The sequence below is a fragment of the Ochotona curzoniae genome, unplaced genomic scaffold, assembly GCF_017591425.1.
Source record: "Ochotona curzoniae isolate NIBS_2020 unplaced genomic scaffold, NIBS_Ocur_1.0 contig_2754, whole genome shotgun sequence".
Taxonomy (NCBI): Eukaryota; Metazoa; Chordata; class Mammalia; order Lagomorpha; family Ochotonidae; genus Ochotona; species Ochotona curzoniae.
The window spans coordinates 25,956,817-25,983,592 of record NW_024465582.1 but is presented as its reverse complement, the minus strand read 5'-3'; the positions used below and the strand labels follow the sequence as shown (position 1 = coordinate 25,983,592).

Here is a 26,776-nt window from a genome sequence, read left to right as displayed (position 1 = left end):
AGACAGCGCTTGCCTCGCGGGTCACCTTGGCAACCTGAATTCCCTGGCTCTTCTAGGAAAGTGTACACAAAAATAACATACTCACTGAGCTGACGCGCTTTTTGCTGTGTCTTCCTTCTGGAATGACAAGCGCTTTTAAAGAAGAGTACCTCTGGACTATTGGGGATGTATTTCAGACCTACTTTTAAATATGTTTACATACTGATCAGGTGAAAGCCCTATGGAAAGGCTCATAAAATGGGCTTGAAAGCTCCAGCGGTGTATTTTACGTAGCCAGTGGTTGCTCAGGAGGCCTATGTATCTTGCCTGCCCTGGGCTCAGGTGCTCTTACTTGCACTCCCTCTTATGTTAAGCCCACTGTAAGCCTGCTAACTGGGAGAAGCAATGAGCTGTTATGGGAAAACAAAATCCCTGCAGGATTTGGCACACACAAAAACTTTTTTTCAGCATACACTGTTTTCAGTCTGGTGTGTAGTATATGTTTTCTAGTTTCCTTTTGCTTCTCTCTTTGGTTTTTATTTTTTACTTTGCACTTGACTTAAACATGTATAGACAGGGAAGAGCAGTGGATTTCGTGGTAATGGGATTTATATGTTGCTGCTTTCCAGAGCGGAAACAGAATCCTGTGTTCCATCATCCTGAGCCATCCGCAGGGCCCTTCCATCATCAACTACGACGACGAGAGCGGGAAGACATGTGTCCACATCGCTGCGGCCGCCGGCTTCAGCGACATCATCACAGAACTGGCCCGAGTCCCTGAGTGTCACCTGCAGGCTCTGGATGTGGATGACAGGTAGCCTCGCAACCCAGAAAGTCGAGGGCACTGCCGCAGGTCACCTTCTCCAAATGGTGATCTTAAAGGCGTTGAAGGAGTTAGCCTGGACAGCTAGGTCACACTGCCAGGAACGCACGTGTGCTTGTGGCAGTCAGGAGAGCTCCCTTGTAATGAGTGGAGGGGAAAATCCTTGTTATGGAGAGAAGCGCTGTGAGCGAACAGGGCTGTCAGATTTTCCACTTTGTGCTGAGGATGTTTGGTGTTCTCACAGCGCTTCTAAGAAAACCGGCTTGCTGCTGGATGCCCTTTCTGGTCTGCATGGAAGATTTTCTTTTTTTTCCTTTGTTCCCGCATCACGTCTTAAGCTTGGCAAAATCTGTCGCTCAAAGAATAGAATCATGCAGGCTGAGCATTCAGAATTGTTGGGTTCGAAAAATTAGATGAGATCTTATCAGTTTTGTGGGTTTTTTTTTTCTTTCCATCATCAAAGGTATATGATATGGTCTAAAAGGAAGCCAGCCCCAAAGATAAAAAGATTTATCTCCAAGCAAGTTAGCAACTAAATGAAGTTTTTTAAAATATATTTGTTTATTCATTTGGTGGAACATAGAGAGGGACAGGGAGAGACAGAAAACTATACCTCATGTTTTACTCCCCAAATGACCACAATAGCCAGATCTGGCACAGGCCAAATACAGGAACCAGGAATTCCTTCCAGATCTCCCATGGAAGTGGCACAAGCCCAAGGACTTTGGCCATCTGCTGCTGCTTTCCCAGGTGCGTTAGCAGGGAGCTTGGTCAGAAGTGGGGCAGCAGGAAATCCAAGCGATGGTACTTAGATAAGGAATTTCAATGTGGCAGGTGACAGCTAACCCACTATACTACAATGCTGGATCCTAAATGAAAATTTGAATCATCTCCCAGACTGAGAAATTTTCACCCACAATGGCCTGTTCATCTAGGCTTTGTTTTGGCTAAGTGTTGAGTCAATGGAAATGTAAGAAGAACAGAATAAGCAGACTATCGAAAATAAGTCTAGTCATAACTCAGTGTCTGGAGTCAGGGCTGGTTCCAGGAACTCCCCTTGCCCTGTCCTCACCTACGCCTTCTCATATCAAAACCTTTCAATTGTCGCTTTTACATACAACCCTCATGTGTCCAGAATATACTTTAACTCATCTCTAGATTACTTATAATACCTAACTCAGTGTAAATCCTATGCGAAAAGTTACTGTACTACACTGGCCAATGATGGCAAGAAAAATGTTATGCATGTTCAGCCCTGATGCTATTTTTTTTAAGATTATTTTTATTAGAAAGTCAGATATACAGAGAAGAGGAGAGACAGAGGAAGATCTTCCATCTGATGATTCATTCCCCAAGCGGCCACAACAGCTGGAGCTGAGCCAATCCTAAGCCTGGAGCACCTCCAGGTCTCCCACGCCAGTGCAGGGTCCCAAGGCTTTGGGCCATTCTTGACTGATTTCCCAGATCACAGGCAGGGAGCTGGATGGGAAGCAGGGCTGCTGAGGTTAGAACCAGTGCCCATATGGGATTCTGGCATTTTCAAGGAGAGGACTCTAGCTGCTAGGCTACTGCACTGGGCCCACAATTTCTTTTCAAATATTTTTGATGCATGCTTAATTGAATCCAGCAATGTAGAACTCATGGATATAGAGTAAGGCTTGCATACTGTGTGTGTGTGTGTGTTTAACCCTCTTTAGTAAAAACGCAAAAATACCCACCAACTTATCCCCAGAAGGGACTTGGGCGAAGACTGTTTGGGTTCCACGTGGCTCTCAGAATCTGGAGTTAGTTATGTGATGACTTCATTCACCATAAACCACGGAAGAAAGATATTTTCCTAAGAGCAGACATTGATCCTGCGCAGTTGAGAAAGTCAAAACAGATAAGAAACAAGGTGAAGTGGCCATAAAGTGAGGGAACACGTGTCAGAATGGGCCGAACCAAACTTTGCCTACTTCAAAATATTCCCGGCAGGGCGAGATGCCAGTTGGGATACCGGCATCCCACGTGCAGGTGTCTGGGATCCAGTTGTGGCTCAGTCCCCAGCTGACTGCCGGTGAGGCAACAGCTGACGGCTCAAGGATTTGGGCCGCTGCCACTCAGCTGGGAGACCTGATCGAATTCAAAACCCCTGGTTTCAGCTTGATCCCGCCCTTCAGCGTGCTGGGCAATTGAGGAGTCCAACACTGGATACATCTGACTTTTCATCACACTGCCTTTCCAATAAAATATTTTCAAAGCAACTCTGAATAAAACCTATCCCATCTGTGACACCACATTCTTATGGAAGAAAACCTGCTATCCCAGAGCTCAAGGAAGAAAGCAAACCGGGCAGAGGATAAAAATTACAAGAGCTCCAAGGGAAGTAAAATCTCCAGAAGATTCCAGCCGCCGCCCTGCACTCGGGCCATGTGCCTAATGTGCTGACGAATGGTTCCCTCCATCTTGTTTCACGTTTCTTGTAGCTCAACAGGCAATTACGCATTCAGGTTGAAATCTTAGCTTCACTGTTGCTTGAGTTTTTCAAAATGTCCATGTCTTAAATACTTGGACTTAAGTACTTAAGAAAAATGAAGTAGTGATTTAAAAAATAAGCAGAGAGAATTAGTCTTCCTAGATATGAAAGTATTATAAATCTATGATATTTCAAAGGCTGCGGTACTCACCTACGCTGAATGACACAGATCCTATGACCCCGAAGCAGCAGTGTAAATGTCCCAATTTTCCCCAGCTTGTGAGGTCACGATTCTGTTTAATACACGACCCGTTTATCTCTTTTGGGAGGACAGTCTTTTATCAAGTTCTCCTCCTTACGTATTTCTGGGAATGCTTACATGGCTCATGAATCATTCCCTGGCTGCTGAGATCCCAGCCCCTTCTGCAGCTTGTACGCCTCATCTCCTGCCACTGCTGGTCTCTGCTGGATTTATCTCATTGCCACTGTGACAGCTGAGGGCAACCTCTCGTGTTGGCTGGACTGTCTTGAAGCAGGAACTGAAGCCAAGAACTAGAACTTAGATCAAGTTGAAATTGAGGATTGGCCACGGATGCTCTCGGAGTGGTAATTAATGGTGATCTGTGTGTTTCCCTCGCTCTCGGTCAGATGATTGAAATCTTCCCTCGTGCTCTTCTAGACCTGTCCCACGTGGATGCTCAGTGCTAGTGACGTAGTCAGTCTTAGCAACTGGCACATAAGGGTATTTCAGAAAAACACCAGCGTGAATTGTTACACTTCAGTATGCCTGCCTAGATCCATGTCCCACCCCTTGCCTCTACTGAATTTATTGGCAATGCATTCTCTAAATAGGTGGGCAGAATCTGCTGATTCTGAAATGAATGTTGTCTAGAAACCTCTGTCACATGGAATGTGACAAATCTTATCTGTCACATTCAAATGCCTGGACTGATTAATTGCTGAGTTGAAAAAATACACATGGCTCCTATTAAATGCTATAAAGTGCTATGCCTATGGCACAGCATGATGAGACTCTCCAACTGACAGAGTGTGCAGTGGGAACTCTGAGGCCATGGGGGCTCTCACAGTTCTCAGGTGCAAGCACCTTCACAGTGGTCCCCAACCCAGCCCTTCTCCGTCCACCACAGGATGCCCCCTGCCTTAGGGCTCTCCCAGCGGTGCTCTTCTGCCTAGGCTTTACCCACAACGCGAAACCCAGGAGGAACTGTCAGTGCCCTCCTCCCTTGCTGCCGGATTGGCCCTCTTACAGAGTGATTGACAGGAGGAGTAGCCATTCTCTTCACGAAAGACCCTCATTCATAGGATTGTCACCTGAGCCGTGGTCCTCCTCTGCCCCAGGAAGAAGGCATAGTGAAGCCACGTCACTTAAGTACATCACCCAACACCAGGTTTATTCATTCTTAAACAAAGTTATGTGTGGAATGGTCCCATCGCTTCTTGCAGCATAGCCAGCCAACCAGGACAAGTCCTCCTTCAGCCCCTGCCAGGCTCTCCAACAGCTTCTCCAAATCCTGTTTCAGAAATCATTTCTTCTACATCAGGAGCACGTAAACGCCCACTAGAACAAGTTGTCAAACATAGTCTTTCTCCCAAGCCTTTACCTCCTAGAAGGGAGAAAAACCATAGGCACTGTTTAATAATCCAAACTTTCATTTCTAATCAGTTTGTGAAAGATAGGCAGGGCAGGTGTTTAGCGGAGCACTTAGGATGCCCCTGTCCCACAGTAGAGGACTTGACTTCCATTCCTGGCTCGATGCCTGCCTCCAGCTGGATGCTAATGCTCCTGAGGAGCCCACCGTGATGGTTTTCCCAGATGTATTAGCAGACAGCTGGATTGTAGATGAAGCTGCTGAAGACTGGAGCCAGTACACTTACAGGGATGATGACAAGCGGCAGCTTAACCTGCAGCGCCACAACCCCAGGTCTGGCCTTTATATATTCTTATGATAAGCCCTTCATTGAATGTATGATTGGCAGATATATTCTCCCAGTGTCTGACTTTTTTTTTTATCATTTTCTCAAAAAGAATGTTTTTGTAATTTAATAAAGATTTAAATACTTGGAAATACTTTATCTTTTAACTTAAAAAAATGAAGACTTTCTGGAGCTGATGTTGTGGCGCAGCTTGTAAAGCCACGTGGATGCTGCTTCATGTCTCAGCTGCTCCATCTCTGATCCAGCTCGCTGCTAATGGCCTGGGAAAGCAGTGCAAAATGGCCCAAGTGTGTGGTCCCTGGGACCCACGTGAAAAACCTGGAGGAAGTTTCTGGATTCTAGCTTCTGTGACATCCATCCCAGGCCACTGCGGGTATCTGGGGGATAAACCTCCAGAAAAAAAATATCTCTCTCTCTGTAACTTTCAAAATAAACACATAAACCTTAAGAAAAGGAAGTGATTTTCCTTGCATAGCATTGAGGGAAAAAAAGGAAAAACTTGAAGATTTTAAAACCCTTTTAATGAAGCAGTTACTAACATTATCAAATAACAACTTGAAAAGAATGTTTTTTAAGTATAACCCACAGTAGACTTATTTAATATATAGAGACAGAGCTCATGCAAATCAGTAAGAAAAACAATAACACTTAATAGACAATGGGCTAAGGGCGTAATGAGTTATTTCAAAGAAGAAACTCAAATGGCAAGTAAACATGTATTTCAAAAGTTTAACCTTGGTATTCACTAAAGAAACTCAACAGAAAAAATGGCAGTGAGGTACTGTTTTGCAAATCCACCTGAGTGGATTTTTTTGAAGACAGTGGCTGTAATTGGCATTGGGGAAGGAGTAGGGAATGCAACTGGTAGGAGAAGTTAGCTCACTCCTTCTGGAAGAAACATTGGTGCTACAGAGAGCCTAAACTGGCCAGCCCTTTTAACTCACTACTTCCTCTTCCAGGTGAAAACCAAGGGCTATTTAGGGGAGGGCCCCTACACATACACGTCATCACCCTACAGTCCCATCTAATGTCCACCATCCCCATATTGGAAATAACTAGATTTTTCTGCTTCGGGTCAACTGTGAACAGGAGTTGTGGCTGGCTGTGTGATCCGTACCACTCCTGAGCTCAGACGTGTGTGCTTGTCCCGTGTGACTCCTGCAGGACCCCTCTGCACTGGGCTGCGGCTGCGGGGAAGGCAGAATGCGTGCAGTCTCTGCTGGAGCTGGGCATGGACAGCAACCTGCGGGACATCAATGAGAGCACGCCCCTGGCCTACGCCCTGTACTGTGGCCACACTGCATGCGTCAAGCTCCTCTCCCAAGAGAGCAGGTGAGGATGCCCCCAGGTGTCATTTGTAACCTTCTTCTCCAACATCTGTAAAATTGGATAAAGTTTTGGAAATCGCCCTCATGCAAAACCAGCAGTAACTTTGTAGTAATATATGATATGATAATATAATCAACATCAAATCATATACTTCACAAATATACAAATATCGTTATACACTCATGTCATTAAAATATATAAACATGTGGTGGGTTTTAATTATAATTTATAGCAAACATGCACATGATCTGTGTGTTGAACGTAGCAGAGAATGAACTGTTCTGCAGTGCGTGGAGCAAGATGAGAGCAGCAGGCCTCCGAGTCTCTGAACCTGAGTTTTTCTCTTGCTTTTTGTCCCTCTGTCATTGCCTTCATGCCGTCTCCTCTCATCCTCCTCTCGCCTAATCAGTAATTCTGAAGCTTTTTTTGTCCTCGGGTCTCGTTTACGTGCTCAACAAGTGCTGAGTTTTTGTTGGTGTGCATTTGACCTTGTGTGGTGGGAGTCTGCACTGCTAGGTCATTTCTGTGTGCACTAGAGTCCATGCTAGACTTCTGATCTCTAGACCTCCACCCTGCATTGCCCACACCCCACCCTTGGGTTACCCTTCGGTAACCGCCACCCTACTCTAACTTCCGTGTGTTCAGCTTTGTTGAATTTTTGAGATATCATCTACAAATATCCAGCTCTGCAAAACCATAGTCTGTCTGTAAGTCACAAAAATGTTCCTTCAAAAAGAGTCAAGTTCAACTGGTCAATTGTCCAAGTGCCTTTATCCCAAGGTAATCATCATACCTCAGTATACAGCAAAGCTGGCTAAAAGTGGAAAATACATACATACATACATACATACATACATATATACAAGTGGGGTTCAGTGCTTAACCAAATTCATAGCTCTTGTGGCCTCAACAAGGACATGACCGAGTGAAATGTCCTGCCTTTTAAAAACACTGGTGTTGTCTTGTGTGCGAAGGGGACCATAGTTCTACCCACAGCCTCCACTGTTCCCTCAGCATATGGGCCACTTGGGAAAAAAGAAAAGGGACTTCCTGGCATTGTCACAGAGACAATTTGAATCTCCTTAGATCCCTGGAGTGAACTTGCAGGCCCTCCCTCCAAGGTTGAGAGTACCACACTTGCAGACCCGCTGGCCTGTATCACAGCCTGTTACTGAAGGAGCAGTTGGAGTGTAGAAGATGCCTGGATGGCGTTGATTAGCACAGAAACATACTCTGTATAGGAAAGTAGAAAGAATGTCAGAGATTTCCTGGGGTTCCTTCAGGCAGCATCAGGAGTCCAGAAGCTGTGTCAGTGTGTCTAAAAGCCTGTGGGGGAGGGGAGCAGGCATCTGGTCCACGTGCTAAGTAACCACTTGATCTCCTGCATCCCATACCAGTGCCTGTTGGAGTTCCAGCTATTCTGCTTCTCTTTATCTCTCGTTAAAGACTCTATCTATCTATCTTATCTATCTATCTATCTATCTATCTATCTATCTCAAAGGAAGTGTTAGAAAGAAGGAGAGACATGTTTTGATGTTTTTTGTTTCAGTTTTGTTTATTCCAAATAATTCCTTTTCTCTTGTTGAATTCATCACTGGCTCATGGATTACATGGTGGCATCATTTTCCCCAAGAGACTTTTGGTGTTTCCTTTTTGTCACTCATGTGTTGGTTACTCAGAGGCGCGTTTTTTCATGGTGCTATAATTTGCTGTTGATGTAGCTGTTCTAATTCATACCAGTTGTTGACCTTGTTTCATGGCTTCTCACTTATGGTAATGTATAGTGATGGACTACTGGGGTCTGTCATATACAGATGTGGGGGAATAATGGAACATGCATCCTTGCTTTCAAATTAAAGATGGATTCCCAATGAAACTGTTAGACATATGTAGACAATGGGATGCTGAACTGCCTGACATTGTCTATACCAACAGTGTCGGGGTACCCTTAAGTAAGAGACTAATAGAATTATGATTCCTTATGAAGGACTACACTATTGTAGTAAAATGGGGAAAATCTGTTGGGGGTAGGAGTTTAGGGGGAAATCCCAGCCTATATGAAATTGTACCACATAATTCAGAATTCAAAACAAAAATATATTTTTTAAAAAAGGGGGAAAAACAAAGGAGAGACAGCAACAGGGAGAGGTCTTCCATCTGTTGGTTACTCCCCAAATAGCCACAATAGCTAGGACTGGGCTAGTTCCAAGTCAGAAGCCTGAAATTCCAACCTGGTCTCCCTCCTAGATGTCAAGGGCCCAAGTGCTTGGGCCATCCTCTGCTGCTTTCCCAGGCCATAAGCACAGAAGTGGATTGGAAGTAGACTGGAATACAAACCATCACCCAGATGGGATGCTCGCAAAAGTGGAAGCCCAGCCCACTAAACCATGGCACCAGTCCCACATTTAAAAGAATTTTTTAAAACCCACTGAAAAGGACCCGGCGCGGTGGCACAGTGGTTAAGGTCCTCACCTTGCACGCCCGGGATCCCATATGGGCGCCAGTTCTATCCCGGCAGCCCCGCTTCCCTTCCAGCTCCCTGCCTGTGGCCCGGGAAAGCAGTCGAGGACGGCCCAAAGCTTTGGGACCCTGCACCCGCGTGGGAGACCCAGAAGAGTCTCCTGGCTTTGGATCGGCATAGCATCGGCCGTTGCGCTCACTTGGGGAGTAAACCAGCAGATGAAAGATCTTCCTCTCTGTCTCTCCTTCTCTCTGTATATCTGCCTTTCCAATAAAAAAAAGATAATAAAAATGAATCTTTAAAAAAAAAAACCCACTGAAAAGCCAAAGAATAAAAAGAGAAAAGTATACCACAGAAATAGATTCAGTTGTGCCCTATGTGATCTGCAGACAAGACATTGATTATGTGCATCCAAAGTAAATGGTAATATCTTTGAAATTACAGATTGCAATATCCCACTCCAGTGTCATGGTGCAATCGGACTCGTAGGGGCCTGCCCGGGTCAGATTTCATTGTTAATTCATACCACAGAAAGCCTGAAGTCCATTGTAGGCTCAGGGGAGAATAACACAAACTTTTCCAAGGAACAGAAACAGAACAGGACCTCAGGAAACTCTGCACTGGAGTGCCGCCAGCCAAACTCCGGCCAACCGCCTGCTGTTGGAATCGGCCTGCCCGCTGGACATTGCTCACTTGTCCTCTGGGGCCACACCCAACCTCTGGCGTGCACACTTCCTCTTCTTAGCTGGAGCCCACACCCGCCACCCTCCCCCCAGTCTCTTTCCTTCTTTGCCTTTAGTAGATTACTTTCTACAAAAAAATTTTTATTTTTAACGTAACAGGCAATTGAATAGAAGACTGAAAGAAAAACTACACAGAGAAAACAAAATACGCAAAAACAGCCAAGGATGCTGAGAGGGACAATGCCTGTGCATTGTTCCTGGAATCACTTTCAGAGAAAGTTTAAAGCCACACTCTCTCTGCCTCCACTACTTCCGCTTCCTCCCAGTCCTTGAAGCGTGGACTTGGCTCATCGGCCGCCTTCATCTCTTAAAGCCTACATGTGTATTGCCTTGACCTTAAGAAAACAGTAATACTTCACCCTATTTTCCACTTCACATGTCCCTGGATGAAAATAGATTATCTTAGGAGCGAATTTTGAAAGGCAAGTCTCTGAGAGAATGGGAAGAATCTAAGAAATGCACTCCCTAACTGAAAAACTAGCCAGGGGAAGAACCATTTGGGGCTGGGGAATGGCATGATGGCCTAATGGCTAAATCCTCACATTGCAAGCTCAGGCATTCCATATGGGTGCCGGTTCCTGTCCCGGCAGCCCCGCTTCCCATCCAGCTCCCTGCTGTGGCCTGGGAAAGCAGTAGAAGATGACTCAAAGCTTTGGGACCCTACACCCACATGGGAGACCCAGAAGTTCCTGGCTCCTGGCTTCAGATCAGCTCAGCTCTGGCAGTTGCAGCCACTTGGGGAGTAAACCAGCAGACAGAAGATCTTTCTGTTTCTCCTCTTTACTGTAGATCTACCTTACTAATAAAAATAAATAAATTGGGTCTGGCACAACAGCATAGTGGTTAAAGTCCTCGCCTTGAACACGCTGGGATCCCATATGGTGGCCAGTTCATGTCCCGGTGGCCCTGCTTCCCATCCAGCTCCCTGCTTGTGGTCTGGGAAAACAGTTGAAAATGGAGCCAAAGCCTTGGGACCCTGCACCCACATGGGAGACCCAGAAGAGCTCCTGGCTTCAGTTGGCTCAGTTAGGGCCCTTGTGGTCACTTGGGGAGTGAACCATTGGATGGAAGATCTTCCTTTCTGTCTCTCCTCCTCTCTGTATATCCGCCTTTCCAATAAAAGTAAATAAATAAATAAATCTTAAAACAAAATAACACTTGTAGAAGGGAAAAAGGAGGGTGTCGTGGGCTCTTGCCTGATATCTTGGATGTCACAGGGCTTGGGAAGCGTCCTTGCTGGATCTGATAGGCTGCTCCAGGAGCTGGAACGGGGGAGCTGCTGTCTTTTTAACAGTCTTGTCCGCACTTCCTGTACTCCGCTAACTGCCCTGGTACTCTTCTATTCCGACAGAACAGAGCCTGCCCAGCTCCTTCCCTCCCAGCACAGTAGACCACAGAAGAAAGAGGGTCGTTTCAGTATGCTGAACCAAATCTTCTGCAAAAGCAAGAAGGAAGACCTCAGAGTCCACCAGAAGGAGCACAGCAGGGTCCAGGCCCAAGGAGAGGACACCTCGGAAGTTGATGACATCATCACCACCTTCGACAGCCTCGTGAACTCCAACTGCCAAGAACAGCCCGGGGACCAGGTGGCAATGGTGGATCTCAAGAAGAGGACCCCTGAGAAATCAAAATATCTCCTGCCAGAAAAGAAATCTGTGACCTGCAAGGGGCTTCCACCAATCAGAACACAGAGCCTCCCCCCCATTACCCAGGGCAGTCACTTTCTGACAGCTTCCCATGGAGCCACGTCCCATGCTGGCCTGAGCTCAGGCCCTCCACCCATGGCTCAGAGATCCCAGCAGAGTCGGAGTGAACAGGACTTGCTGAGTCACAGGACTGCCTGTCATCCCTTGCTGGATAGCTCTTGGAGGGGTGATTCTAACCAGGTGTTCTCCTGCAAAGCTTGGACTTTGTCATCTTCAGACAAGCTGCTGGACAGACTGCTCGCAGGCCGGCCTGGCCACCAGGAGGTCTCAGGGCCACCACATATTCCTCTTCGGTCTATTCATGATGATGGATTTGAAGGTGGGGGAGAAGAGAAAGAAGGGATGGGGAGTGTATGGTTTGTGAAGTAATGATTTGATGAGGTAATGGTAAGAGTTGTGAATGGTTGGATGTGGTGTTGTTTGGGTGGGGTGATTTGGAGAGAAAAGTGTAAAGAATTGTTGTGTGGTAAAGTGGGTGGATGAAAGGGGAAAATAAAGGAAATTTGTGGATTAATGGATTTGTTTATGGAAGGTAAGTAATGATTATTATGTTGTGATGGAGAGAGGGGGTGGGGAAATGTTTAAGGTTTATAGGTAATGTGATATGGTTGATGATAATGGGGTGGGTAGATATTTATGAGTAGTGGCGGTGGTATGGGGGGGTAGTGGAGTTGTGTTTTGTGGATGTATTGGAGAGTAAGATGTGGATAGGTAAATATGTGTTGTGTTGTGAGGAATTGGGATTTGTGGGGTGTGGAATTAGTGTTTAGAGTTGGAAGTAGTGAGATAAGTATATTCTAAGGGAGTTTGGTAGCATGTGTAATAAGAGGAAGAAGTAATGAAGATGCACTGGTAAAATTGTCAATTAAATCAAAGGTATGGAAGATATGGTTTGTGAGATAGTGGTTGGGGATATATGTGAGCATATGGGATTGATAGTGTCTATAAAGTAGTTGGTGTTTGAGTAATAAATGGGTAAAGTATATTAAGTGTTGTATTTATAAATTGAAGAGTGTGGTTGTTTACGGTTGATATATTTGAGTAGTGTATTTGCTAGTTGTAGGAGTAGGGAATTGATAATAAAAGAGTTTGTATGAAATAAGGAATGGGTGAAGGGGGGTAGGACTATGTGTTATTTGATGAATGTATTTTGGTGTTTAATTTTAGATATTGTTGATTATCGATGTTTTGGTTTTTGGTGGGATTAAAGAACTCAAAATCCCATCTGGCAAGACTGGGGTGGAGCCGAGGAACCATTGTCCTGCCGCACACCAGGTAGACACCTCCGTTGGTCACAAGGTTGGCACAGTCCACACAGCTTCTTACAGGGGCGCTGAGAAAATCTCCTTTCCTTAACCAATGTCTCTAGGGATGTTTTCCTAACAGTAAGATTAAGAGGAGGAAAAGGATATATTTCTTCTGTCTTTGTATCTGCCAAAATTGGAAAAATGAAAGGCCTGAGAGAGCAGTGTGATTGTGTTTTTTAAACTAGGGGAGATTCACGTGGGAGATCAGGAAGGAGCTCCTGGCAGTGACCTGGCCCCGTCGCGAGTAAGCTAATGCGTGGAAGCTCTCTCGGTCTCTCCCTCTCTCTCTTTCTAACTCTGCCTTCCAAATAAATACCTATCTCTTAAGTAAAGTAGGGGAGGGCCATATCTCTTTTTCAAATGCAGTGTGTCCCTTCCCAGTTGAGATGCAAGCTAAGCCTGGCTGTCTCCTCTTGTTGACATGGGCTGATGCCAGAAGCCTTTGAGGCAGGACCAGGCTCCTCTCTTGTACATCAGTACATTGGGAAGCATGGGGTATAAATGCACAGCGCATTAAAGCTACTTCCATTGGGAGGAAACCCCACTGATGATCCTTCTTCACTCACCTAGCACTGATGCATTTTGCCTACTGGCATCATCATGTTTTTGCATTTCTTCTGCAATAGGATAGGGAAGGAAACATGTGGTTCTGCCACCTTTTGGCACTGTCATGGTCTCCAGAGCATCCATTCAGCTTGCTTTCCGCAGTTAGTCCTGTCCTGGCCAAACAAATGCCTTCTTTCTAGAAAATTCTAAAATGTTATTCTGCTTCAGAGACAACCTAGTTAGCATTGGGTTCTGTTGCCTGAAATAGATGTCACAGTGCCTTAAACAACATGGGAGTTTATTGCTTTCCCATTAAAGTAGTCTGAAAGGCATTTCCCAGGCACTTGCTGATTCCTTCCACCCGTGTATTCCAAAGCCTAACGTGCTTTCCATGCCCAGGTCACTTCACATTCAAAGGCTGTTGGAGTGGGAAGGAGGAAGCAGAGAGCTGAATCAGCTCATCCCGCCACTGTCCCACACCATCATCATAGTCATCTATCTGTGAAGGAGCTTTGGAAATACAGTCGTTGAGATGGACACATTGCTTTCTGCCCTAAACAAGAGAGGAGAGAGAATGCATAATGGAGAGAGAGCTGGTAGAATTTGCCCTTTTTGCCTTTCAAAAATGTCTGCATTGTTGGAGATAAAAGGAAAGTCAATAAATGTGGTTTGGGGATTTGCTCAGCACCCAATAAAACAGCAAAAAGGAGAAGTGAGATTCTCCAAGGAAATCCTGAGCAATTTGTTCTGCCTATGTCAATGCTTGAATTCATCCAGCTAGTGTGATTGAGTGTTCATTGAGCTCAAAGCCGTTCTTGGCTAAGTGAGGACTTCTAAAGCTTTGTAGTTTGGGTTCGATCTGGCTCTGCCCTTCCTCCCTGTCACTGGATCTCTTGTAGCCTCTGGTTCCTCATCTGAAAAAAAAAAAAAAAAAGGAAAGAAAAGGGTTGGATAAAATACCATACACACAGTTCATAGGGTTGTGTGTAGCTGTTAAGATCAAAAAAGTTGATAGCATAGTAATTTGCTCAGGGTACTCTTTATTCCAAAATGCATATGCAAATGTATTTTTCCCACCTGTGTGATCATAAGTTAAGCATTATACCAAGGAGACATCCATAGGTGACCCCATAGGTGACCTTTATTTTAAAGAAAATTTATGGATGCTTAAGCTGTCTCTCTTCTCCCTCTTGCTGTACTCCCACTGAGAACTGCCCTTCCCAAATTCCCTTGCCAGGAGGCCTCCAGGTTGTTTTGATGAATCAGGGGGTACAAGCAGAAGCTTAGTAACTGGAGAAAGGAGCAAACCGGTAGGCCTCCGTAGTCTCCACCGCCCCACCCCCCGACTTCCTGCAGCCCCTCTGTGGGCTCTATGTTCTCCCAGCATCCTCCGCACATGCCCCTGCCTCGGCAACACTGGCTCCCATGGGTGCCTGGGCTTTGGCAATGCCAGCTCCTCCCTTTCTTCCTCCAGCCTAGAGGTGGTTGCCTCTGCTTGCCCTGGCTCATCTCTAGAGTATTCATTCATCTTGTCCTTTCCTTGACTTCTTGGGTTTTCTGTCATCAGCATAACCAGATTTCTGTATAGCGCTCGCTCTGCTTGAGTGAGCTGAGTGGTGCTGCTGTTTCTCTGAATAAATCCTTATAGACAAAGGAAGAAATATGATCTCTGTGGGTCTACAGTGGCCTAATGCTGTGGAACCAAGGACTGGAACTCTATGGTTTCATGAAGCCCTTTGCAATTATAATTTGAATGGCCTGGAAAAGTCAAATGATTGATCTAGTGTTTCAGGTAATTGATGACACATTCAGAACTTGAACCCAGATCACCTCAATAAGAAAGCATTACCATGGCAGTGTGTTTTTCTCTTTAAAAATCTTAAGGTTCAGTTGTTGGTGTGAGCTATCTCCAGGCTAATTTTCTTATAAATGACCTTCTCTTTCCCCAAATGAAGATTTCCCCACCTTATGATTTTTATTTTTGGAGTATTTTTAAAACCAATGTTATGTGATGTTTTGGAACTACTGAGGTTTTGCTCTCTGCTTGAAGGAGTTACTTATTTGGCTTTGGTTGTGAGTGTAAGATGGTTAAACTTAGCAGGTGTCTCCGTTGAATTCCCATATCTTCATGAGGAAATTTAACAGAGTAAAGCAATTAAATACTACAAATCATACCACTGTACCATTGCTTTGAACTTGGTAAGTCCGTCCATCTTTGGATTTTCTCCTTTCCTGCCCTGCATTGAGTAAAAACGATACTGGCTCGCAGCAATACTATTTGAATTCCTGGCAATCACCATCCTCTGCTTGCATCAGCAACCCTGAACATTTAGCTCTAATGATTATTGCTTAACATTTATTGAGAGCTGTCAGCGAGCTAGATGTAGAGAGCTGGGTGATGCGGCACTTATCCTAATGAGTTGGAATTTGGAGTACATCAGCTTAATTCATTGCAGCTTTCAGAGAAAATGGAACAGAAAGCTCTGTGGTGTTTTCTGCTAGCCTGGTTATTTATAAGCCATTGCAAGAAAAGAAAATGCTCACTTCCTTTCTCCTGTAAGAGAGAACTTCCTTTTCCAGAATTTTCTCGACAGTTGCAGTGACAATTCACTCTTTTTGGCTTGACATCAAATATTAAAATCAACCTTGCTGAGACCAAGGGGGCATTACGTGTATTTAGGATTTACTGGGGTTGCAATCCAAGAGTCAGAATACTTAAATGATTTTAAATGTGAGCTCCAAGGTTTATAGGATGATGGCTGTTTCTGTGGCATCAACTGTCAGGAGGTTGTTAACTGCAGCTGCTTCTCAAAAATTGTGATTCATGCATCAAGAATTTACGAAAAGGGACCCTGTGGGGTGGCCTGGTAGCTGAGGTCTTTGCCTTGCATGCTCCAGGATTCCATGCGGGCACTGGTTCGTGTCCTGGCTGCCCTGCTTCCCATCCAGCTCCCTGCTTGTCACCTGGGAAAGGCAATTGAGGATAGCCCAAAACCTTGGGACCCTACTCCCGTGTGGGAGACCCGGAAGAAGTTCCTGGCTCCTGGCTTCAAATTGATTCAGCTGTAGTCATTGGAGCTATTTGAAGAGTGACCAGCAGACAGAAGATCTTTCTCTCTGTATCTCTTTTTCTCTGTAGATCTGCCTTTCCAATAAAAATAAATTTTTTTTTTTTTAATTACAAGGAAGAGATTGGCAGTCTCAGCAAGAAAGGCAGCTGACCTTCTGACCTGTCAGGGAAAAAAAGTGAATTTAATACCCCAAATTGCAGTTCATCCCATGGATGGATGCAGAGGACTCAGTGGGCCATCTCAGCCTTGGGGCCAGAGTTATGGCATGGTAGGTTATACTGCTGCTGTGTGATGCTGCCATCCCAAATGAATACCTGCTCAAAGTTCAGCCGTTCCATCAAATGGAAGATCTCTTTTTTTTCTCCCTCTAACTGTGACTCTTTCAAATAAATTAATTAGCCTTAAAAAAAATCCAAAAATTCAGTAGTGGATGTGCCACGGTTCAAAAGTTTGGCTGTGGATATGCCCAAGATCTATATAAGAGGGGCCTCTTATTGGTTGTCTGTGCCCTACTGCACTGTATCTTCCAGGACAGGCTGCCTAGCTCCTATCCTGTGAGGGCTCTTTAAAACTTCTCAGAGGCTTTGGTCTTTCCAGGACAAAGGCCAAATTCCTTAACTGGAAAAACACCACCCTGGGGCCACAATCCGGCCTTATTTCCCCCTGGTCAGCTTCCTTGTCTTCCAGGTTCAACCCCTCAGCTTTCCTTCACCATCCCTTGAATTTTTTTCAGTTCCTTGGAAACCCTGTTCCTTCCCACTCTATGACCTCTTTGCCTGTGATATGGATTTAGCTTCCCCCTGCTCTGTGCATGACAGATTTAAGAACTAACTGGAAATTCAGCAGTGACTCTGAAGATGTATAACAACACCACACCTGGTTGAGCGCCTCCCTTTGGACCACAATGCAGGAGAGCAACTTTTCATTCCCATTTAGTGATGGAGGAAATTGAAGCTTCAGTTCACCAAGCAGCCGACCTGTCAGCAAATTCAAGGGCATTCAAGGGCCACACTGCCCGTGCGGATCCTTCCCTCCTGACAATGGCCTCACCTGCTTGCACAGCACTACCCATGGGCCTCAGAAGTACAGCCTTACCTGTCTCTAAGCCTTTCTGATCACTTTGCCATCTCCTCCCCCCTTGTACCCCAGGAACTGGAACACTGAAAGCGCCCAGTAAGTGATTGCTGAATATGTTCATTAGTTCTTACCAGTATGAATTCTTCCTTCAACTCTGGTTCTTTCATGCAACTGTGAAAACCTTTCCTGGGTTTTTGTTCTAGAGTGGCCTTCAACTCTGCCTCCCTAGGCTATAAGTTCCCCGGAGGTATCTATAGGAAAAAAAAAAGAAAAAGAAAAAGAAAGAAAGAAACTAAAAGAGTTTTTTTGGTTATGCGCAAGTTCACGCTGCTCCTCAGTACTGCTTCTCCCACCCTAACCAACATCGCTTTCTCTCCTAGCAAGGCACAATGGTGCCCTTGGCGGAGCCAAGACTGTCAGTTTCTAGCATGTGATCTGGAACATGTTTTAGAGCTTGCCCAAGCCTCAGGATCCTCCTTTAGAGAGAGAGAAATATAGCAATATTGGCCTCACCAGGGAGGGCAAGTGGTTGTTCAGGAAAGGGAATAGGCCAGCAATATTTGGCCCAATCCCTGATGATCTAAGTGCCCAATAAACATTATCTATAATGACTGTTATTGCCATCTCTTTGTTTTTACAGATTTCTGCTTCCAGTGTTCTTAGGAGTTTACTCATAATTCTACCCATAAATGTTTTTATTAGAAATGATGGCTCCCGTCTCCGGTCCTTCCCACCCTATGTAAACATCATCAAAAATAAAAAGACAATAATTTTTATTTTAAAAAAAAAGAAATGTTTTTATTAGAAATGATGGCTCCAGAAGTTAAACATTCCGTGGGGAAAAATCCACCAAAGACATCGGGAATGTTGCTCGATCTTCATTAGACTGCCCTGTGTTGTTAGCTGTCCTCCACAATCTACCATTGGGCTTACTTAAACGGGGGCAAGGTAGGTTTGGGCATATGCTACAAAGGAAGCAGAGAAGCAAGCTTAATCCTGTCCCACCCCAGTGCCTAAATTCCTTTTCATTATATCATTCAGTCAACTTTTTAAAAAAAGATTTATTTTGCTTATTGCAACCACCAGCTGATTGGGGGCAACGGACTGTGCTGTACTAGCAAGTACACACAAGTATCTGGTCTGGGATCACCTCAGACAAAGTTTCTTTGGGGATCTCCCCAATCAAACTGCCGGACTCAGAACCCTAACCATGAAGAGAAGTGCATGTTCCATGGTGTGCCAGGGAGTGCAAGTGTCAGATCTGAGCCACCTCAGAGGCTTGGGCAAACAGTGGAGAGCATAACCAGGTGCCCATGGAGGATATGGCAGTCCTTTGGAACCTGCAGAGGACACCTGGTACCACAACAGAGGACAGAGGACAGAACAAATCAATCAACTACCCCAGCCATGTGCTGGCAGTGAAAATCTGGACAAACAGATACTCTAAGATCGACTATGTCAATCAGTGGATTCTGCAGTGACTTCATTGTGCTTGGAATGGTGAGATTGGCAATAATTCAGAACTGTTGAACTATAAAAAACCACTTTTGCAAGACCCTCAGAGCATGCCCCACATCGGGGACCTGGGATGGATAGGAGGCTGGGTGGGGCTTCTCCCTTTATCCCCCTCTTTTCCCCAGATAGAGGGAAAAAAAAAAGTGGAAATAATAGTCTTACCCACTTCCCTGTAGCCCTTGACCCTTTGTGCCTTAATAAACTATGTAAAGATTGTCAAAAAAAAAAAAAAAAGATTTATTTTGTTGAGTTACAGAGAGGGAGAGAGAGAATCTTCCAACTCCTGGTTCACTCCCCAAATGACCACAATGGCCAAACCTGGGCCAGTCTGAAGTAAGGAGCCAGGAGCGTCTTCTGAGTTTCCCATGTGGGTGCAGGATCCCAAGGGTTTGAGCAATCCTCTACTGCTTTCCCAGGCCACCCAGCAGGGAGCTGGGTCAGAAATGCAGCAGTGGGGGCTAACTAGAACTGGTGTTCATACGGAATGGAATATCAGCACCACAGGCAGGGGATTAGCTTTTGGGCCAGGGAGCCAGCTCCTCAGTCAACATTTATTCTTAAATCACTTTCCTGTACTGCCTTCTATTTTCAGAGCTCTGACACATTCTGTAATCAGGTGTGTGTTGATGAACGCCCTACTGAAAAAAACAATCAGTGTTAGCCGATTCCCATGGCATAAATGCTTCCATCACGCTCAATTTCAAAACACATCGGCATGATGTCCACCAATTCATAAAATTCCAAATAAATTAATCATCAGCTCTTGAGGGCTAGTTCATGTGGCAGGCCAGCTGCCGTACACCGTAGGTCACTGCCAATGTTAAGAGAAGGGCTATTTTCCCAAACATCCCAGCGCCATCATCTAGGTCAATCCACGCCTGTCCTGAGTACACACGTGAATTAACTGGAAGCTGATAAATCTGACTCCCCACTCCCCAGCGTGTACCCTGGGAAAAAAATGATTTACCTTATATCAATCCTATGTGTATCCAGGATTAAGAAACACTGTTCCAGATAAAGAGATTTTACTCATTATTCATTCATTCATCAGATTTAGTGACTACATGCTTTACATTAACACCATACATGTTCTCTTTATTTCTGCAACATGTAGGATATGAGTGATGAAGTGTTTCCTTGAAACATTTGATTGAAACTAGTTCATTCAAAAATGGTTTCTGATCTTTTGTCCTTCTCATTTAAATGTAGTAAAAATCACTGAGATTCTTAGCACCTCGAATTTACTCATCTCCAGCACCTTTCATGATTGTATTCTCTGTTGCACTTTATAGTTTCGCCTCAAATAATTGATGCCAATATTTCATTGTTTCCAGGTCAAAATTTTCAGCATCTCTCCCCAAACCGACCCAAAATCAAGGATTTTCCCTTCACTCGGAGCAACCTAGCTCCCCTACCAGACCAAAAATGTAAGTAGTACAAATCTTTCTTTGCATTTCTTTGCCATACAACTCAAGGGGATTACAGATGACTTTTACTGAAGCTTGTATAGAATGGAAAAATAGAGGCATCCTTTAAGGCATCAGTGGGTTATACTTATTTTAAAAACCAACAGCAAAAAGAATACTCTACTCCCTTCAGGAATTTTTGTGTCTGAGAAACAGGAAAATAAACCCAGAAGATTATTTTGGGTATATTTTTAAAATAACTTTAGGAAGATGCCTTATATCGTGTCCTCTTGGGAGCGATTTTTTGGTTAGTCTAAAGATTAAGACACCTGCACCCTACGTCACGAGGTCTGCTCTCAATTCCCTGCTCTGGCTTGTGACTCCAAGTGCAGTCCTGGGTCAGCTGGGTAGGTTCCTGCCACCGCACGGAAAAGCTGGATTGAGTTCCTGGCTCCCGGCTTTGGAGCCCCAGCTATTGTAAGCCTTTTCAGGGAGTGAACCAGTGAATGGGGGGGTCTCTATCCACCTGTCCCTCAAATAAATTGAAATTAAAAAAAAAAAAGGAAAAATTCTTTTCCCAAGCCTGGCCTCTTGCCATTAATTCTCTGGTTGTGCTCACTTGCCAGGTCAATCCAAGGAGCGGAACCCATTAGAAATGGGTTCTTTCTCCGTATTCACAGTGTAGGCATTCCTCAGTAGGAAGTACATGCCATTATTCAGGAATACTTCTGATGTTAATTTGCTTCATCATATATTAAACAAAAAAATCCCACAATTACAATATTTATTTGTATATTTTGTTGGGCCAATGATCTTCAAATTGAGTGTCTCTTAAGTATTCCCTAGGGTGTTTGTTACATATAAATATCTGGGCCCAATACCCTGAGATGTTGAAGTCGTATACCCTCGCTGAAGCAGTTCCCATATTACTATTAATATTAATTAGTATTAATATTATAATATGTACAGAGGGGAAGATTGAGTTCTGAAGAGATTATATGACTTCCATAACTAATCTTCCTTGGATAGTACATAGCAGAACCAAGGGAAAAACTACAGGATCATGAGTCAGTTGCCTCATGAAATGAACTGGATTCTAACTTCCTTCCTCCTTTTTCTCCCTATTCCACCCCACCCAGTGATTTGGGAGCTGACCTAACAATTTCTGACAAGTTCCTTAGCCTTTCTCTGTGTGCTTCAGTTCTTTTGGCTGAGGTGATAATGCCGGTGCAGTGAGGTAGTCAGGAGGGTTAAATGAGAAAACACACATACAACATCAGGTACGCTGTCTGCATGGGGCACACACCCAGTCAGAGTTGGGAGGGTACCCACAGAAAATACTAGAACTATAGGGTCTAAGTACAAGCATGGAAAAAGAAACCAACCCCTAAACCGTAGCAGAAACTTAGACCTTTTCCTGGACAGCTAAATCCCTCTGCCCTTACCAACCTGTGTCAAGCGACAGTTTGGGATGACAGCAGTTTGTATCAGTGAATCAAATGCAAGCCTGGATGTGTCTTGAAGCAGAATTTCACGAAGCCACGTGCGTAAGGAAAGTGTCACAGTCTTGAGCCCTGGTGAGGTTTGGAGAAAGCCATAGAGGTTTTTCTCTGGCACCCCAAGAGCTTTACTTTCCAGGAGAGAGAGAAGATACGGATCTCCAATCAACACAGCCCTCCTTAAAAACAAGTCCAAGACCATATAGTGCTTTTCCCAAAAGAAACCTGAGATGCTACTGAGGGTTGCATAAAAGCACAGAGCCAACGCCCCATCCCGGGCCCTGGGCAGAACCTTGTTCTGGCTTGACCATCCTACAGCTACCACACCTCCCAAGCAGAGCTCTGCCTGGCCTGCAGTCCCAATCTTGTTCTTAATCAAACATGGTGCCATCTTGCTTTTGCTGTGTTCTTTTGAGTTCCTTGCCCATGTGTGTGTCCCAGGCCTGAGCAGACCTGCATGCACGGTGCTCCCTCTGCAGCTCTGTCACCACCAGGACGAGCTCCTTGCGCAATGGTGCCGGTGACTGACAGCACTGCTCACAGGAGGCTCTGCCAACAGCCTGCCTTGAAAGTCTCGCTTTCCATTCCTTCTCCCCAGTTCTGTCTGGAGAACCACTACGGACAAACCGAGTGCTTCCTGCGATCCCAAGTCACCGGGGACACTGCGGCGCAGCAGCCGGAGGGAGTGAGCACCAGGACAGTCTCCCCGACGATGGAGAGCAACCCAGGCCACCAACTGCAGAAGTATAGAGTATATATATATTATTTTCTGACTTCCAAGATTATTCTAGTTTGTGAGAAGAGACTCATTTTAGTAATCTGTGTTCATAGGTCATTCACAGTTTTATAACTCAGAATTCTTGATCACTAAATAAAGATGCTTCCTAAATCAGCACTTAGGATCTCTGAATGTGTGTATATTGTTAAGTCTGTGAGTTTCCATTTTCTCTACATGGCCCAGCTAGCAAACAGGTTATGGGAGCAGTGTATCTCAGCTGTATCCCTCCAACAGAATGCACGGCTCTGGGTTCTGCCTTCAGCTGTCTACTAAGGCAGATTCTACAAGTCAGCAGTGACAGCACAAGGAGTTGGATTCCTGACACTCAGGTGAGAGGAACCTGAATTGTGTTCCTAGCTTCTGGCTCCAGCCCTGACCTGGCCCAACCCAGCCCGCTCCCCAACCATGGCAGGTATTTAAGGATTGACCTGGCAAGTGAGAGAATGCTCTCTTTTTCTCTTTTCTCCTTCTCTTCCACCTGTCTCTCCCTCTCTCTGTCTCTCCCTCTCCATCTTGTATCTCTGGATCTCATTTTTTTTAATTGAAAAATACAAATACGTTAACAAGGAAACTTTCCTATGTTTGATTTGCTTTGTGGCATGTTTGGTGTTTTGTTTGGTGACCGATGTTATGATTTTTTGTTTTAAGCATACTTTGCTGAATAAAAATATAAACAAAAGCAACACCTCTCAGAATTGTTCTTCACATTCACTGTGATTCCACTTTGGACTAGCAAAGCTTAAAATGATAAATTCCAGGAATCAGTTGAGGTTTATGGTTTTTATATGTACAATCTTCGACAAAATATTTTCCAACCTTGTCAGTTCCTGGCTATCACTCAAGTCACTGGTCAATGTTTCTGTCTTGTCTTTGTTATTTGATGACTTCCAACTGCTGTTGTTTTCAGCTGTGATTAATGGTTCCAGCAGGAAGAAGGTCATGTGAACCGGAAAGGGCTCCAGCGTGGCCTGACAAAAAGGACTTGGCACCTCCCACACATTCCTCAAATATTTGAGAATTCTTTAAAATGTTCCAAAAGAATACAATTTCCTCCTCCTCGTGATCTTCCTAAAGACTTGATAGCATCTTTGGAAGACTACTAATAACTTCGGATAGCTGTGCTAAGATGTTTGTGTGTGGTTTCAATTCATTTTGGCAGAAGTTAATCTGTATAGCGCTCAAGGCTTAACCACTTAGGGTCTGTGGTCACTCCATGTCATTTCTGAGCCAGCATGTTATTTTATCGTTATCTCAAATATGACATTTACCACTGCCTATGTAAGCAGAGGACAAACGTCTTGGGTCTTGTGTAGAGCCGTGTGCTGACTTGACCACCCACAGCTAATTCGGATTATTTGACCAGAAAGATTAGACTTCCATTAACTCAATAGAAACCCCTTTTGAGGCCAATCACAGCGCTTTGGCTTGCACTTCTAGAAACTGTACAGGGCCTGGTACACAGTAGGCATGCAATCACTTAATGTGTGGAAGGAAGAAGAGAGGGAAAGAGGGAGATGGCAAGGGAGGGACATGTGGGAAGTGGTCATGGAAGAGGCCGTTAGTCCACAGTCCCACTAACATTGGCCATGGTTAGTAGTCAGAATCCTAGACTGCAACAGAGAAAGTGTGTGGATCCACCCTCCTAACCAGAAAAGAGTTGGAGGGAGAGCAAATCCTGCTACTAACAGAGGAGCTCTCAGGACACAGCAGCCGGGGGTTTCCTTTCTGGTTTGGTTTGGTGAGCTGCTTTGTGTCTTTGAAGAATCATTCTTTGTAAGTATCAGGCTGCCAGGCTGTTGAGTTGTGCCACCTGGCTGCTTCTGAATCCACAAATAGATACCTGGCCTTACACCACCTACTTTAGCCACAACAGGCTAGTTTCTGCTTTCGTAAACAACCCACAATGCCCCTAGGGTTAACCCAGTGTTTTTCTCATTCACACTCAAGTCTCATCCCACCAGGCAGAAGGGGCTGATGAAGATGCCATCTCCACAAGGACTTCCTTGGTGGCTAAACTGGAGGAAACGAGAGGTGAGTCAGATGACTTCTTCCTCGCTCTGCATTTGACAAATAGGATCACGTAGCTGTGCCTAACTTGAAAGGGGGTCAAGAAATATGATTTGCATAGAAAGGGGAAAAAAATCACAGCATTTACAAGTTATCTAAAAAAGTGATTACGCTAACCAAAGTTCAGGCCCGAAATGATCACTAGGACACCAAAATGCAATTCTAGTCAGCAGATAACCACAAGACCCATGCAATAAATAAGCAGTGTATTTCATGTAGACAGTTATGAAAAAGGTCACACTCCCCTACTGCCTGCTTTCATTTGTATACTCAGCCAGAATGTTCTGATGTTGAGTCTTTCCATTCAATTATTTTTATGAATTTTTTGACTAGCTATAAAAGTGTTACGCTGCTCATAACACCTTTTTGAAGTAGAGCAGGTGGCCTCATGGTACCAGGTAAAATTAATTATTTAGTGTCACTTCATCCTTGGCTAATATTCTCCCAACCAAAGTAGGTATTAAGTGTTTGCTTAATTAACTTTCAAAATTTTCAAGTGTCTTTTTCTTCTAAAATGATTTTTTCTTGGTTTAGTGCTGATATTTCCCTTCACTGCTAACATCATATCACTTTTTTACATAAAAATCATAACTTGGCATGCATATTTCAACTTACAAGCAAGACATTTTCACTCTCCATTTACAGAAAAGCAATCCAAGACAAAGAGAGAAATAATTTTCCCCCAAAGTTATCCACCAAATAAATGGAAAAGAAGACTCAGAAGAGAGGTTCCTCTAGTTCCATACTTCCCGTGCATAATCCTCAAGCCATCACTTTCTTGTTCTAGAAAATTCACTCAAATTTCACAGTATCACATACCTGTGGCAGAGTCTCCTTTCTAAGTTTGTTTACTCAGCCAGTATATCTAATATATTCAAACTAGCAAAGTGGAATTGTTTGGAAAGTACCTACCACCTCAGTACTTTGTGTTCAACCAATCAGAATTAGTTTTCCCCACTTTTTTTGTGTGTTCCCTTCAGCAATCATCTGGTTTAACACAGGTGTTATTTTTTCCAGTAAACCCTTAACTGCAGTGTTCTCGTGTTATCATCTGCTTGGAATTGAACCAAGACAAATAGATTACTGTGGCCCTAGCTTATTATTCCTTCCAACTCCATTGGAACACAGCTTGACACTCAGTATGGTTTTAGAAAACCCCACCAAATGACAGGAAACATGGTGCCTTGAAGAAAGACAAACATACCCATTAGTTTTGCTTTTACCTCTATCCTTACAAATTTGCTAATGCACTGTGCTAAACCAATGTATCCTGGCACTTCAAAGGAAAGCTTTAAAAAAACAACCTTTTGGAAAGCACTGTAGGTTTAAGTAGGTAACTAATATTTGACCTTAGTGTAATATATAATAGTTGAGCCAAAACTAAATTAATTATGATCATAGTTGCAATTCTCACTCTTCTATTGTACGCAGAGGAAAACTGTAATTTTGAAATCAGGAAGCTATCTGGATCACATCTTTCCTTGACACTCATATTGAAGTATTAGTACTGATAGAAGGAGGCAGTCCACAGACTATGTTTCTAGGAGAATGAAGCATTTTTCATAAGCAAGCCATTTGGTACAATGGTCAGGACATCACTTAGGATGCCTACATGTTGTGTCAGGACGGTTGGGTTCTAGTCCCGCCCCCTGTCCGTTCCAGCCTCCTATTGGTGTGAACTCTAGGAGATAACAGACGATGGCTCAAGTAGTTGGATCCTGACACTCATGCTGAATACTGGGATTAAGCGCAGGGCTCCTGAGTTTGGTTTGGCTCAACCCAGGCTGGTGCAAACATTTGGGATATAAATCATCAGATGGAAGATAGCTCTCTCTCCCTTTCCTCACTCTCCCTTTCTTGGTTGTAAATCAATTTTAAAAATATAAATACAACTACAGTCTTTCAAAACAAATACCTTCCTATTCTTTCATTTAGTCCTAGTCCAGTCCTGATTTCTTGAGGCAGCTGAGCAAATTCCCAAACATACCCCAAGGTCCAGTCTAGGAAATCAGTAAATGTTATTAAAAGTTAACAAGTTTTCCAGGCAGCAGCTTATAC

At 44.3% G+C, this 26,776-nt stretch overlaps 1 protein-coding gene across 1 annotated transcript in view; it reads left to right on the top strand.

Moving 5' to 3' along the window:
* ANKRD55 (ankyrin repeat domain 55) overlaps positions 1-23,154 on the top strand; it is a 167,068-nt gene extending 143,914 nt beyond the window's left edge. The window contains exons 9-13 of the mRNA XM_040977549.1: positions 609-793; positions 6,378-6,545; positions 11,098-11,771; positions 20,303-20,395; positions 22,472-23,154. Of these exons, the coding sequence (XP_040833483.1) occupies positions 609-793; positions 6,378-6,545; positions 11,098-11,771; positions 20,303-20,395; positions 22,472-22,623 (1,272 nt within the window). The 3' untranslated portion in view covers positions 22,624-23,154. The remainder of the gene's footprint in view (positions 1-608; positions 794-6,377; positions 6,546-11,097; positions 11,772-20,302; positions 20,396-22,471) is intronic.
* The last annotated feature ends 3,622 nt before the right edge of the window (positions 23,155-26,776 follow it).